At 46.3% G+C, this 13,429-nt stretch overlaps 6 protein-coding genes across 6 annotated transcripts; 2 read left to right on the top strand and 4 right to left on the bottom strand.

Moving 5' to 3' along the window:
• Positions 1–212: 212 nt before the first annotated feature.
• Positions 213–1,354, bottom strand: LOC6555039 (eukaryotic translation initiation factor 4E1). Its single transcript, XM_001981374.2, has 2 exons — positions 1,279–1,354; positions 213–1,185 (listed from the first exon to the last, which is right to left on the bottom strand). The coding sequence occupies exon 2, from the start codon at positions 1,161–1,163 to the stop codon at positions 540–542; it is 624 nt and encodes a 207-aa protein (XP_001981410.1). The 5' UTR covers positions 1,164–1,185; positions 1,279–1,354; the 3' UTR covers positions 213–539.
• A 42-nt stretch (positions 1,355–1,396) lies between these two features.
• Positions 1,397–5,180, top strand: LOC6555038 (SCY1-like protein 2). Its single transcript, XM_001981373.3, has 6 exons — positions 1,397–1,663; positions 1,727–2,326; positions 2,576–3,451; positions 3,503–3,722; positions 3,782–3,958; positions 4,027–5,180. Exons 1-6 carry the CDS (start codon positions 1,537–1,539, stop codon positions 4,532–4,534), a joined length of 2,508 nt encoding a protein of 835 aa, XP_001981409.1. The 5' UTR covers positions 1,397–1,536; the 3' UTR covers positions 4,535–5,180.
• LOC6555037 (adipocyte plasma membrane-associated protein) lies at positions 5,115–6,872 on the bottom strand. Its single transcript, XM_001981372.3, has 4 exons — positions 6,671–6,872; positions 6,406–6,611; positions 6,057–6,345; positions 5,115–5,997 (listed from the first exon to the last, which is right to left on the bottom strand). Exons 1-4 carry the CDS (start codon positions 6,784–6,786, stop codon positions 5,358–5,360), a joined length of 1,251 nt encoding a protein of 416 aa, XP_001981408.1. The 5' UTR covers positions 6,787–6,872; the 3' UTR covers positions 5,115–5,357.
• A 79-nt stretch (positions 6,873–6,951) lies between these two features.
• Positions 6,952–8,413, bottom strand: LOC6555036 (beta-1,4-N-acetylgalactosaminyltransferase bre-4). The gene has a single exon (XM_001981371.3). It carries the CDS (start codon positions 8,205–8,207, stop codon positions 7,236–7,238), a length of 972 nt encoding a protein of 323 aa, XP_001981407.1. The 5' UTR covers positions 8,208–8,413; the 3' UTR covers positions 6,952–7,235.
• Positions 8,414–8,597: 184 nt separating this feature from the next.
• LOC6555035 (probable cleavage and polyadenylation specificity factor subunit 2) lies at positions 8,598–11,445 on the top strand. The gene is made up of 3 exons (XM_001981370.3): positions 8,598–8,748; positions 8,873–9,121; positions 9,181–11,445. The coding sequence occupies exons 2-3, from the start codon at positions 8,973–8,975 to the stop codon at positions 11,300–11,302; spliced, it is 2,271 nt and encodes a 756-aa protein (XP_001981406.1). The 5' UTR covers positions 8,598–8,748; positions 8,873–8,972; the 3' UTR covers positions 11,303–11,445.
• Positions 11,334–13,388, bottom strand: LOC26526621 (pre-mRNA-splicing factor Slu7). Its single transcript, XM_015153908.2, has 4 exons — positions 12,707–13,388; positions 12,419–12,647; positions 12,178–12,361; positions 11,334–12,111 (listed from the first exon to the last, which is right to left on the bottom strand). The coding sequence occupies exons 1-4, from the start codon at positions 13,305–13,307 to the stop codon at positions 11,395–11,397; spliced, it is 1,731 nt and encodes a 576-aa protein (XP_015009394.1). The 5' UTR covers positions 13,308–13,388; the 3' UTR covers positions 11,334–11,394.
• Positions 13,389–13,429: the final 41 nt, after the last annotated feature.

Raw genomic sequence — 13,429 nt, 5'->3', positions numbered from 1 at the left:
GTGGAATACAAATGCGCCTATTAAGTCATTGTTTCTGAGACCACCAAGAGCACTTCCAGCAGCCACCGCAATATCGTAATCGTAATTTAAAACAAACAATACAAAAATAATTACCAATTAAGCCTATTTTAAATTCACATTCCGTATTGCACAGCACAAAAACAGCCTTGTCCAGTGGTATCCAGAAAACAGAATTGAATAAGCATTTAAAATGGTGAGGGATGTGCAATACTTAAAGTTTATTCGTCGCATTGGAGTTTTAGCATCGTTCGTTACATTCGGAAATTATTAATGATTAGATTAAAAAAAAGGGGTACATTTTCTTTTACACTTCTGGTAAAGGTTATAATAATAATATAATAGCTGATAATGGCGCAGATAGAAAATAAGATCATTGTTAGCTGAATTTATCACATAGTTTTACATATTCAGCATGAATTTTGCTAATTATGATATTGCTAATTTATCATAATTAGCAAAATTCAGTTCCCTCTAAGATTCAAGTTTTGTATATAAAAAAGATACTGGGATAATACCCTTTAAGGTTTAGCCAACAACTCAAAAGTTACATATGGTTTATGGTTTTGATGCTGACGGAATTTCAAAACTTTTTTGCTGCTGAGGCTCACGACCTCACAGAGTTTCTGACCAATCTCCATGACTGCCTCGTTGTCATCGTAACTATTTGTCCAGACGGAGACTTTGTTGACCTTCTTGCGAATCCTGACAAAAGCCCCACAGATCTGATCGCTGTTATCGCAGGCCTCGCCAATCAGGCAAAGAAGCACGTCCAACCAAATGATGTCCAGTTCGGTTGTGTCTTTTTTATACACGATGTATGTCCAACGACCGCCGTGCTTGTTTGGCAGATCCTCCCACATTGGGCGAATGCCCTTCTTGAAGAGCATGTAATCACATCCGGCTTGGAGCTTGGATGGCGACTCGGTGCTGTAATACAGGTTCCAGAAGTCCTCGACTGTGTTGAAGCTACCAATCTCGCTTAGATTGTCCTCCCACGATATTTCGGAACCGCTCGTCACGCCCCACAGCGTCCATGTGTTCTGAAGCTTGCGTTTCTTTGCCGCACCTTGCAAACTATCATCATTCAGTGGAATCCCCTCTTTTGATTCTAAAAATTCATTGGCTTGCTTTGAATTTGCCATTTCGCAAATTTCGCAAAGTTCGCTAAAACTCTGTGTTAGGGGTCTAACTTTTAAATTGCAGAATTCGGAAATTCTCAGAATCAGTATTCGCGGAATTTCCCAGCCAAGTACTTACAATGGTTATTGGTGCAGTGTGGCCAAGCTTCGAGCTCTACATTAATAAGCTCTTAAGTAAAGTAATATCAATTACGAAATAATCGAGATAGCGATTGCTTGCACTTACATGTAAGATACATTTGACAGGCAATCGAAACATATCGATACATCGGGTGATGCCATCGTGCATGGTTGGCCCAGCTCTAGTATTGATTGTTAAACAAAAAGGAATTTTGCACTAACTTCTGGGCCGCAGTTACTGCAAATTCGCGCCAGGATGGACATGATAAACAAATTCTACTCCTCCGCCGTGCAAACGGTGTCCACACTGTCCGGCGTTCTGCCCGGAAACAATGTGACGCGGGAGTACGAGGTGCTGGAACAGGTGTGCACAGCCGGAGTGGGTGAGTTTACCTATATTTGGTGTTAAGCATATTGTGTCTGATATCGAGTAATCCCACTGCCAGGTCTTATGTGGAAGGTGTACAATGGCCACAAGAAGAGCACCAAACAGGAGGTGTCCGTCTTCGTGTTTGAGAAAAAGTCACTGGAGCGCTGGTCGAAGGATGACAGGGAGAACATGCTGGAAACACTACGTCGCGGCGTTCAACAGCTAACCAAGATTCGGCATCCTCACGTGCTAACCGTACAGCATCCGCTGGAGGAGAGTCGGGACTCCCTTGCCTTCGCCACGGAGCCGGTTTTTGCCTCCCTGGCCAACGTTGTCGGCGACAACGTCCGCTCAGAAAAGAAACTCTATGATGTAGAGATTCGACACGGTCTACTGCAGCTCTTCGATGGCCTGCAGTTCCTTCACCAAGACGCCAAGATTGTGCACCGCAACATTAGCGCCGAGACAATCGTAATCAACAAGAACCGTAGCTGGAAGCTGTTCGGGTTTGATTTCTGCATTACCAACCAGCCGGCCACCGATGGCACGCCCCACTGGCCCTTTCGGGAGTACACAACGTCGCTGCACGTCCTAGCACAGCCCAGTTTGGAGTACACAGCACCGGAGCTGGCCCTGAACAGTGTCAACACACCAGACAGTGATCTGTTCTCACTGGGTAAGTACCTAGTTATATGATTTAAATGAATGAATTTTGGCATGAGTCATAAACCAGCCAAGTATTTGATTTTACTGAACGCATAAAAATAAGTTTTTGGGTGATTACTTAAATAAGTCAACTGATAAGGAATCTTATAAATAACTACTTATCGTTTAGTAGTTTAGTAGTTTAGTAGCAGAAACAACGTTTCTTTTATTTTAGTAACTAGATATAGAAACATATTTATTGATTCTTCCCTTTCTGCAGGCGTACTAATCTTCACCATCTATGCCGGCAAGCCACTAAAAATGTTTGGCAGTGACTACAGCAGCTTTCGACGCTACGCAAATGATCTGAACCAGCGAAAGTATCCACCCATGAACGCAGTGCCCAGTGAGCTGACTGAAAGCCTTAAAGCTCTGCTACATCCCAGTGCCCACCTGCGGCCGAAGCTGCATGAGCTTAAGCAGATCGCTTACTTTCAAGATGTCGGTGTTAAAACACTTAGCTACTTGGACTCACTATACCAGTGGGACAACCTGCAGAAGTCCAAGTTTTATAAAGGTCTGCCGCAGATCATTCCGACGCTCCCGCACCGCGTCAATTTGCATTCGATTCTTCCCTATCTCGTCAAAGAGTTCGTCAACTCGCCTATGATACCGTTTGTGCTGCCCAACGTTCTGCTTATTGCTGAGATGAGCAGCCAACGAGAGTACTGCGACCACATCCTTCCGCACTTAAAGCCGATCTTTAAGCTTACGGATCCCATCCAGATTTTGCTGATCTTTATGCAGAAAATGGATCTGCTGCTCAAGCTAACGCCAGCGGAAGAGGTAAAGCAGAGTGTTCTGCCGCTACTTTATCGCTCTCTGGAATGCGACATGCCTCAGATCCAGGACCTCTGTCTGGCGGTGCTCCCCACGTTCTCCACTCTGATCGACTACAACGCAATGAAGAACTCCGTGCTGCCACGCATCAAGAAACTGTGCTTGCAGAGCAGCAATGTGTCGGTAAAGGTTAACTGCCTCATTTCAATTGGCAAGCTGTTGGAAAACTTGGACAAGTGGCTTGTGCTAGACGAGATTTTGCCATTCTTGCAGCAGATCCAAAGCCGCGAACCCGCTATCATTATGGGAATTATTGGTAAACTTTGCAATTAACACCAATTTACGTTTTACAACTCCTGTATTTTAGGCATTTATAAAATCGCAATGACTAACACCAAACTGGGCATAACGAAAGACGTGATGGCACACAAATGCATCCCTTATCTGGTACCCTTAAGTGTGGAGAACGGCCTTACCATAGCTCAATTCAACACCATTATAGCCCTCATCAAGGAGATGATGGGGCGGGTGGAACAGGAGCAGCGGGAAAAACTGCAGCAGCTGTCCACCATACAAAGAGACAATAAGTAAGTTCGATTTTTGTTGTGCAGCAAATGCATTATATTTTAAATATCGCTTCATACAGACCCAAAGACGCTTCCGAAATATTGGCCAATGAGCTGGAGAACTCCACTCTCTCCCCCAACGGGTCCAGCAATGGTAACAAGATCAACGATGACATGTTCTCCGGATTCACTGTTGGCCAACCGAAAGCCCCCACCACCGCTGCTATAGCGCCGTCTAAAACTAGGGAACAGCTCAAGTAGGAATCACTCAAGATGGATACAACGAAAAGCAGCTGAATCTCAAGAAACCCCTCTGTAATTTCAGAATATCGCACAATACAATATCTGCTCCGCCTTCAGCCAGGCCAGACATCCTCTCCTCGATGATGCAAAGCAACCTCACTGGTCTGGGTACAACTGCAGTGGCAGCTGCTCCGCCATCTGCCGCCACACAAATGCCGTCAAACAATGGCTGGCACAGTGCAAATCCCCTTGTAATGAACCATCAGTTGGCCTCTCCCCAAGCCAGCAACAACAATTCCTTCTCGCTGGACGACCTGGATCCCTTCGCTAGTGGAAGACCCTCGGTTGGAGCCCCCAAAGCCAACAACACGAACGGTGCCAACATGTACACGGTGCAGCAGCCCACGGTTAACTACATTTACCCTACTGGCTACAGTCTGAACAGCATACAGCAGCATCAGCAGCAGCAACTGCTGGGAAAACCCAGTCAAGCACTCACGCTCCAACCGCAGACACAGCCGCTGCTGCCAACGGATAACCAGAACCTCAACGCACTTTCCCAGCAAGACATACTTAACTTTTTGAACTAGACACAGCCGTAGTTAATAACAATTGATAGATATCCATATTCCATACAACCGATATACAAGGCAACTATACTTAGCTGTTGGCGTCGATTTGTGAGCCGCAAAATTCTAAGAGTCAAAAGCAATCCGTTGTAGAAGCATATTTGCAGGGAAATATCATTCGCAGTGTTAGGTGGTATCTTCTTGATTACTTTTTTCTATTTGAATTTTTGTTGATACATTCGACGTCAATACATATGTATATTTATACATAAATCTTATCTGTGCAAGTGTGTGAGTGTCAGTCTAAATGTGTGCGTGTTTGTTAGAAATGTTTTAAATTATATTATGTAGATTTAAACGCAAGACTTTTGAGCTCTTGCTCGTTGCCACATTCCGCAATCGATATCAAATGTGAAACGAAACGACCGCATGTAGTTAAATATAATAGTACATTAGCTAGACAAAAAGCCAACTAACTATGGTCTGTGCAATTGCTCCGGACCTATATTTTACAAAGTTTATTTAATTAAATTCCACACATTAGTTCTTAATGTAATTCTATGCAATTTGAATTACTAAGAGACGAAATTGTACAGACAAATATAGTTTATATATATTTTATTTTAAAACCACGTATTTCTTAGTTTATTCAACATATAGTTTTGTTCCTTGTGTTTTAATTTTATTAATAAATTACAAAATGTTAATGTGATTTGTTAATTTCATGGTGCAATAAACTAACTAAAAACAAAAGTTTTACAGGTTCTTAAAATAAAGTTGCATTTAAATAATAACAATGAATTGTAATGTTGAACCGCGCATTGAATCCATTATAATTACTTAACTAATCCTTATAATCTGCTTTTACAGACTTCGCCACATCGTCAGGCAATTTGACTTTGGCAATATAGTGATTAAAAGGCGATCCCAAATATAGGTACCCCTTAACTTCCAGCACGTGGGATATGCCTGAGGCTGATCTGTCAAAGCCATGCAAGGATCTCACAACATTTCCATTCCAATCCACACGCACCACAGTGCTGCGCCTGGGAGCGTTCCGGATGATCATATCGTTAAAGGAGTGGAAAAGACGAGCTGCCATGTCATTGGGATATATATGGTTCAAAATTCGAAGGGGAAGCCGCATTAGAGCCATCAGACGGGCCAAGAAAGATCTCAACCGCGGATAGGGCGCCAAGACGGCAAACAAATTTGGATGCTCACTATCTGAAGCCACGGACAGAGGCACCCAGATTCCGTCCTCATCGGCAGTGAGATTATCCGGCCAGCCAGGCAAACCCTCCACAAAAACATCGCTTTGACCGGCTCGTGATCCTTTGAGATAATATTTCCTCAACCGCATGGCCGTTGTTTCGGCAAGGATAATGAAATCCTCACTGGGACTTAAGGCCAAGCCGTTGGCAAAGGACAACTCGTCGAGCAGTACCTCGTTTGTCTTCTTTATGCGATCGTACCTGAAAAGTCTAAGAAAAGCCAATAAACACTTTTTATATGGTTATTCTGTTTCTTAGTTCGAACTCACCGACCCGATGGGTTTGCGAACGCAGCCAACAGAAAATCATCTGAAACGGAATCCGTCCAGAATATGTCACCCTTCCGAGTAACTGCCAGTGAATTGAACAGCTTAGCCCGACGGTTCGCACCCTTTCCAGGAAGGATTTGCTCAGCAGGTACCAACACAGTCTTCTTCCTCGTTTCCAAGTCGACTTGCCATATGCCGTAATATGCATCAGATACAATGAGATTGTTTCCCTGAGTGTCCCGGGCTAGGCCCACTGGATAGCCACACAGCTCATCATCAAATATATAATCTAGGGTAAATATATAATCAATGGCATTATGGATACAAGTTTCCACTGCTCCTTTGTTACCACAAGGTTGGCCTATCTTAGTGATCGGTTGAACGGACTCATTATTTAGTTGAATAATCTCTCCGCTGTGAATTCCCGTGTATATCTTGTCCCCGAGAACTATGAGGCACTCTGGTCCAAATATTTGGTCTTTCCACAACTGGCGGGCGCCATTTAAGTGGTTGTTCAGCTCCAGCGTTCCATTCAGGTATCTAGCTGGCTTTATGCTGGGAAACGCACATAGATCGTATGGGTTGATGATAACAACTGAAGAAAACCAACTTACTAGTACTCTTTGAAGGGGAAAGTGGTCTTGGGAGGTAATCCCGGTAGCAGGAACAAGGTCCCCAGCAATATAACCAAAAACAGGCTAGTTTTCAGTAACGCGCCAAGGAAACCCATGGTTAACTACACGGGGAATTGTTATTGAATGCGGTAACAAAGTTCAATTGTCAAGATAATGGCATAACGTTTGATTTCGAATGGGGCGATACATTAATCCAGGGCAACTCTAATCTTTTGTGTACCCTAAAAGTTAAAGCTTAAATTTAATTAACAAACATTTGATCCCATTTAATACATCTTTTATTGGCAGAGGCAGAGCGTGCTTAACATGGCGATATCCGCTTAAACTGAGTCTTCTGCATTGTACTTCAATTACAGCTTCGAATCCTCTCTTCCTGTCCAGCTTCTTAGCCTAAGAGACTGAGATATCACGATCGATTCGGAACGCATTGTCTAAGGCGGCAACTAATCGGTTGCGAAGCGAAGTGCAGCCAATTGTAAAACACTTCGACATACCGACTACAAAAACGTATGGCCTACAAGCTAAACATAACAAATACTGGCACTCAGGTCTCCACCAGGATGTGTGTGAACAGACTGTGCATTCGTCGCTCCACTTCCGTGTACACCAGTGAGTTGAGTCCATCCGAGTGCTGGCGCAGAGTGGCCGACCTCAGGAGCGCCACCCGATTCGCATTCGGTCGTTCCGGTTTGTGCTTCAGCATGGTGTACTCACTGAACTCCATTGCGAATCGGCAAATGTCAATGTTCAGGGCCTGTAGGCGCTCGTAGAGGTCATCATCCTCTCCGCCCCAGCCGTGATACAGATTAGACATGCCGTTGATCTGCTGGTACTGGACGGTGTTAATGGCCACTACGCCGCCGAAGAGGCCGCGGTAGGGCAGCCTGAATCGCCAGTGATCCAGGGCAGAGCACATGTGTCGTGGACGCTCGGAGCAGGCATATATTTGACCCGAGTTCAGCGGCAGAAGGTCCACGTCGTGAAGGATCAGGCAGGGAAATCCATACTCCGCAGCCACCTGGGCGCCAATGTTAAAAAGCATTGCCCTGTTGAAGGGCTTATGATCGAACTGTTCGACCAGGAAAATCCGATAGTGGATCAGCTGCGGCGGCAGGTAATTGTGCATGTAGGTGAGAAATGCGTGCAGCTGCTCCTCCCGCTGCCTGTACGGCACAATAATGGCGGTGCTGTAGCGAGCCTGACATCCTTCGGGACGGAATTCGCCGCCAGGACGAATCTCCGCGCCCCGCTGCACCGCTCCGTGGTAGTGGGCCAGATGGTAGACGAACCTGTTCTCGGCTATGATCTCCGAGTAGGTGCATTCGAACGCCTCCTGCAGGGAGACATTTCTGGTAACCTGCGGCACCAGAGCCTCCTCGATCTTCGATTCCTCTATGTAGTCGTAGTGCGATGCGAACCGGAAGGGCAGACACAGGTACACGATGAGCGTGATCAGGCCGATGGCGATGAGAAGATCATATATGTGGAAGCTGCGGACCCAAAGCCGCACGAACATCGTTGGCAGGAACTGTTGACTCAGTGCAATCTTTGGGAACTCCGCATCCTAGTTTCGGACGCAATCTTCGCGGGCGTTTGGCGAATAACAGCTGACGACTAGGGGTGCAGTTCAGTAACCAACAGAGCTACAGTGGAACCTTACTAGCTCGAATTATATTCATTGCTTGAATTATATTCATTGCTTCCATCTAACTATCATTATAGGTTTACTATTCAACCTTTTTATTTGGATTTTGTATTAAAAAATGTTTTCTAACATATTATATACATTTTTATACTTTCTCTAATTTGTATAATAAAAATTGTATTAAATTTGTTGCATTACAATCTGTTCATAAGATTTTGTACTCTAATAAGGGAATTCACGTTTCTTTGAAACGGCATGACTCCACCCTGATTAATTGAACAATAATTTGATAAAGAGTTGTGTTTACTTTTGCCAGTTTCTTGGTACTTCTTCTGATAAGCACAGTTATAAACATTGACTCATTGAAGGGGAAGCAATTGAACTAAAGAAGGTTGTAGCCTTTTATATGTGTGTATGTATGAGAGCCATAAATAATGTTTTTAATTCATAACATAATTAAAACAATTTTTAATTCATTATATTGGGGTGCACTATTCGATGAACTGGTACTGACTGTATAAACATATCAACAACAGTCTGGCAACGCCGTGACAGCTATGCATCCCTGGACCGGCGGAGAACTCCGTGTTTTCTTTTAGAACTTTAACAAATGCACTGGCGGTTTGATTGGCAAAAATGACGTCCATTATCAAGCTGCACACTATATCTGGGGCGATGGACGAGTCCCCGCCATGCTATATCCTCCAGATAGACGATGTGCGAATCTTACTCGACTGCGGATGGGACGAAAAGTTCGATGCCAACTTCATCAAGGAACTGAAAAGGTAACAACTGGATACACATTGCAGGGAAACAATGATATAAATATATTGTCTACTCCCAGGCAGGTGCACACATTGGACGCCGTGCTGCTGTCCCATCCGGATGCATATCATCTTGGCGCCCTGCCATACTTGGTGGGCAAGCTGGGGCTCAATTGCCCCATCTACGCCACCATTCCTGTGTTCAAAATGGGCCAAATGTTTATGTATGACCTTTACATGTCGCACTTTAACATGGGCGACTTCGATCTCTTTTCGCTGGACGACGTGGACACCGCTTTCGAAAAGATCACCCAGTTGAAATACAACCAAACGGTTTCACTGAAGGGTAAGGGATATGGAATATCCATTACGCCTTTAAACGCAGGGCACATGATCGGCGGCACCATCTGGAAGATCGTCAAGGTGGGCGAGGAAGATATTGTGTACGCAACCGACTTCAATCACAAGAAGGAGCGCCACTTGAGCGGCTGCGAGCTGGACAGGCTTCAAAGACCTTCTCTGCTCATTACCGACGCCTACAACGCCCAGTACCAGCAGGCCAGAAGGAGGGCTCGCGATGAAAAGCTCATGACCAACATCCTGCAGACGGTGCGTAACAACGGCAATGTACTAATAGCCGTGGACACGGCAGGACGAGTGCTGGAGTTGGCACACATGCTGGACCAGCTGTGGAAGAACAAGGAATCGGGTCTGATGGCCTACTCGCTGGCCCTTCTTAACAATGTGAGCTATAACGTGATTGAGTTCGCCAAGTCGCAGATCGAATGGATGAGTGATAAACTCACGAAGGCTTTCGAAGGTGCCCGCAACAATCCCTTCCAGTTCAAGCACATTCAGCTGTGCCACTCGCTGGCGGACGTCTATAAATTGCCCGCTGGTCCAAAAGTGGTGTTGGCCAGTACTCCAGATCTGGAGAGCGGATTCACGAGGGACCTCTTCGTGCAATGGGCCAGCAATGCCAACAATAGCATAATCCTCACTACGCGCACGTCGCCCGGCACTTTAGCCATGGAACTGGTGGAGAACTGCGCACCGGGCAAGCAAATCGAATTGGACGTCAGGCGAAGAGTTGAACTAGAAGGAGCTGAGCTGGAGGAATACCTTCGCACACAGGGCGAGAAACTTAATCCCCTCATCGTAAAGCCCGATGTAGAGGATGAGAGCAGTTCCGAGTCCGAGGACGACATTGAGATGAGCGTCATCACGGGCAAGCATGATATTGTGGTCAGACCGGAGGGTCGCCATCACTCCGGTTTTTTTAAGTCCAACAAACGACACCACGTGATGTTCCCCTATCACGAGGAGAAGGTGAAGTGCGATGAGTATGGGGAGATCATTAATCTGGACGACTACCGCATTGCGGATGCGACGGGCTATGACTTTGTACCCATGGAGGAGCAAAACAAGGAGAATGTAAAGAAGGAAGAACCGGGCATGGGAGCAGATCAACAGGCTAACGGAGGAATTGGCGACAATGATGTTCAGTTGCTGGAGAAGCCCACTAAGCTGATAAACCAACGCAAAACAATCGAAGTTAATGCCCAAGTCCAGAGGATCGATTTCGAAGGTCGCTCTGATGGCGAGTCCATGCTGAAAATTCTCTCTCAGTTGAGACCACGAAGGGTTATTGTTATACACGGTACTGCCGAAGGCACACAAGTGGTGGCCAGACACTGCGAGCAGAATGTCGGTGCTCGCGTTTTTACGCCCCAGAAGGGCGAAATCATTGATGTCACCACTGAGATCCACATCTACCAAGTACGCCTGACGGAAGGTCTTGTCTCCCAGCTACAGTTCCAAAAGGGCAAGGACGCGGAGGTGGCGTGGGTGGATGGTCGCCTGGGCATGCGTGTCAAGGCCATCGAAGCACCCATGGACGTTACTGTGGAGCAGGACGCGTCCGTGCAGGAAGGCAAGACATTGACTCTGGAAACATTGGATGACGATGAGATCCCTATTCATAACTCAGTGCTCATTAACGAGCTGAAACTGTCCGACTTTAAGCAGATTCTCATGCGCAATAACATCAATTCGGAGTTCTCCGGCGGCGTACTCTGGTGCAGCAACGGAACTCTGGCATTGAGGCGAGTCGATGCCGGTAAAGTGGCCATGGAGGGATGCTTATCCGAGGAGTACTACAAGATCAGGGAGTTGCTGTACGAGCAGTATGCGATCGTTTAATATTAAAGATGACGTTTGTCTAAACTCCTCATTTTTTACTTATTAAGATCCAAAAGAATTTTAATATAAGAATATTAATTGTACTTTATTGCCTACATAAATTGCAGCATGGGATCTTCTGCCCTTGGCCGCTTCTTCTTCCACTCCTCGATCTCGTCCTCTGTGGGTGCCTTAACATCATACATGCTGTTGTAGGCTCGTTTGCGATCATCCAGTTCCTCGGGAATATCTTTATCCTTTGTCTTCTCCTTGTCCTTGGTCTCCTTGTTCTTGGATTTTTGCTTTCGCTGCTCCTTGGCCTTCTTTTTCTTCTCGCGCTTCTTTGACTTCTTTTTGGACTTCTTCTCTGGTTTTACCTCCTCCTCTTCCGATGAGGAGGATTCTGAACTCGGTGCTGAGTCAACTTCGGAGGCGAGCCTTTCTGGTGGCACTTCTGGTACCTTAAATTGTGTTTGATCTGCGGATTCTGATGTAGCTGATGTAGCTGCTGCAGTGGAGCTAGTGTGATGCTGTTCCGAGTAGCCCTCTGGTTCCTGCATGCCCACGCAGTAGGAGTTCTTGATGAAGGACTTGCAGCACTTGTAACCCCAGCGACCGGCGTTCCAGAAACTTCCCCAAACCGTTGTGTGGTTGTTGATGTACACATCCTCCTCGTAGATACTGCGCGCCTTCGGCTTCTCCACACCCTTTATCACCTTGCCGCTGCGAGAGTACTCGATGTACTCCTCGGTCTGCGCCAGCAGCAGCGACTTCGGCGGAACCTGCAGATGTTCTTCGCCTCCGTATTTCTCCACAATGTGCGTTTTGGTCTGGAAAAGGAAAAAAATGGCTATAAAAATTGTTTCAAAGAAATGCCAGCCCTACAAATTACTTACACTTGACTTGAACTGCTCCTTCTTCTGTTCGTACTCTTTCTGAAGCAGCTCCAACTTAGTTGGCTCGGCTAGCAGATGCACATCAACTCCTTTGCCATGTGCTTCCCAGGCAAACAACTGGGCGGTGGCTTGGGCGGTAGTGTCTCCAGAAAAGCGCACAAAGTTCTCGCCAGCAAACTCAGCTCTGCAAGAGTGAAATAGTTAGGGTATTTATTTATTTGTACACGTTTTTGCTACGTACTCCTCTTCCGGAACAGCAGGATTGGGATTGTCACGCATGGAGCGTGTTTTGGGATCGTAGTAGGCGGAGTTGGGGTCCAAGTTCCTCAGGTACTTCGCCGTATCCTCGCGAATACGCAAGTTACGCACTGTAATTCGCTGTTTTGAGTCCACCTTGGTGCCGGGCATGTCCACTTCGTCCACATATTTGTCCTCGTTGCCCTCCTCATCGGATATTTCAGCATCGGGATCTAAGGATATAAGAATATATTGTTGAAACTAAAAACATTCTGAACACACTTTTACGTACCATTTTTGAGCTTCTCTGCCTTGAGTTGTCGCTTGGCCTCCTCCACCTTTTCGTACTCCTCAATGATCTCTCTGTGATTGGCTGGATCGTAACTGCTCCAGCGATCTCGTTTCTCGTCATAGTTCACCGCCGCCTCATTGACCAAATGCTCATCGTGCACGACGATGGATTCAGCATACTTGGCTTGGACTTTCCGCGGCCGCTCCAGGCAGTCCTTGCGTTTGTGTGTGACGGCGCCGCAGTTCTCGCAGGCTCCCTTACGGAACTTGGTGATGATGCGTGTGGTGTTGAGTCCCTTGGGAGCCCTCTTGTCCAGCTGTCCTTGCTCGTCCTCGTGCTGGGGCCGCTGATGCTTGAGAGTAGGCCCCGCCGATCCGTAATACCATGGTGCATTTGATATGTACTGCGGGATATGTGGATTTATGTCGCGACCCTCCTCGTCGACGGCGGCTGGAGCTGTTCCCGCTTTTCGAGCCTCCTCCAGCTCCTTGGCCTTACGCCAGTCCTCGCGGGACTTCTTCTTGGGCTCCTCCTCGGCATCTTGGTCGTGCTTGCTCAGGATGATCTGCGAGACGGGTGTGCGTATGGGCCCCGAGCTCATATTGCCTGATTTTATTTACTAGATAATATTAGTTGTAATATTTATTTCCCTTTATTGGTATCGGTTATCGAAGAGTGTTGGTCAGCGGGGAAGCTGCCTTAACAACGAAAGTGTTGGACAAA

The sequence above is a fragment of the Drosophila erecta genome, unplaced genomic scaffold, assembly GCF_003286155.1.
Source record: "Drosophila erecta strain 14021-0224.00,06,07 unplaced genomic scaffold, DereRS2 tig00000000-arrow-pilon, whole genome shotgun sequence".
NCBI classification, from domain to species: Eukaryota; Metazoa; Arthropoda; class Insecta; order Diptera; family Drosophilidae; genus Drosophila; species Drosophila erecta.
The sequence above is the reverse complement of the archived record's forward strand: the minus strand, read 5'-3'. Positions and strand labels throughout refer to the sequence as shown.

Coding starts and splice junctions, on each gene's coding strand:
- LOC26526621 (XM_015153908.2), bottom strand. CDS start 13,307: ATGAGCTCGGGGCCCATACGCACACCCGTCTCGCAGATCATCCTGAGC. Junction 12,648..12,706: donor GGCAGAGAAGCTCAAAAATG/GTACGTAAAAGT, acceptor TTATATCCTTAG/ATCCCGATGCTGAAATATCC. Junction 12,362..12,418: donor CCTGCTGTTCCGGAAGAGGA/GTACGTAGCAAA, acceptor TCACTCTTGCAG/AGCTGAGTTTGCTGGCGAGA.
- LOC6555035 (XM_001981370.3), top strand. CDS start 8,973: ATGACGTCCATTATCAAGCTGCACACTATATCTGGGGCGATGGACGAG. Junction 9,122..9,180: donor TTCATCAAGGAACTGAAAAG/GTAACAACTGGA, acceptor GTCTACTCCCAG/GCAGGTGCACACATTGGACG.
- LOC6555036 (XM_001981371.3), bottom strand. CDS start 8,207: ATGTTCGTGCGGCTTTGGGTCCGCAGCTTCCACATATATGATCTTCTC.
- LOC6555037 (XM_001981372.3), bottom strand. CDS start 6,786: ATGGGTTTCCTTGGCGCGTTACTGAAAACTAGCCTGTTTTTGGTTATA. Junction 6,612..6,670: donor TTCCCCTTCAAAGAGTACTA/GTAAGTTGGTTT, acceptor TGCGTTTCCCAG/CATAAAGCCAGCTAGATACC. Junction 5,998..6,056: donor TTCGCAAACCCATCGGGTCG/GTGAGTTCGAAC, acceptor GGCTTTTCTTAG/ACTTTTCAGGTACGATCGCA.
- LOC6555038 (XM_001981373.3), top strand. CDS start 1,537: ATGGACATGATAAACAAATTCTACTCCTCCGCCGTGCAAACGGTGTCC. Junction 3,452..3,502: donor TATCATTATGGGAATTATTG/GTAAACTTTGCA, acceptor CCTGTATTTTAG/GCATTTATAAAATCGCAATG. Junction 3,959..4,026: donor AAAACTAGGGAACAGCTCAA/GTAGGAATCACT, acceptor CTGTAATTTCAG/AATATCGCACAATACAATAT.
- LOC6555039 (XM_001981374.2), bottom strand. CDS start 1,163: ATGGCAAATTCAAAGCAAGCCAATGAATTTTTAGAATCAAAAGAGGGG.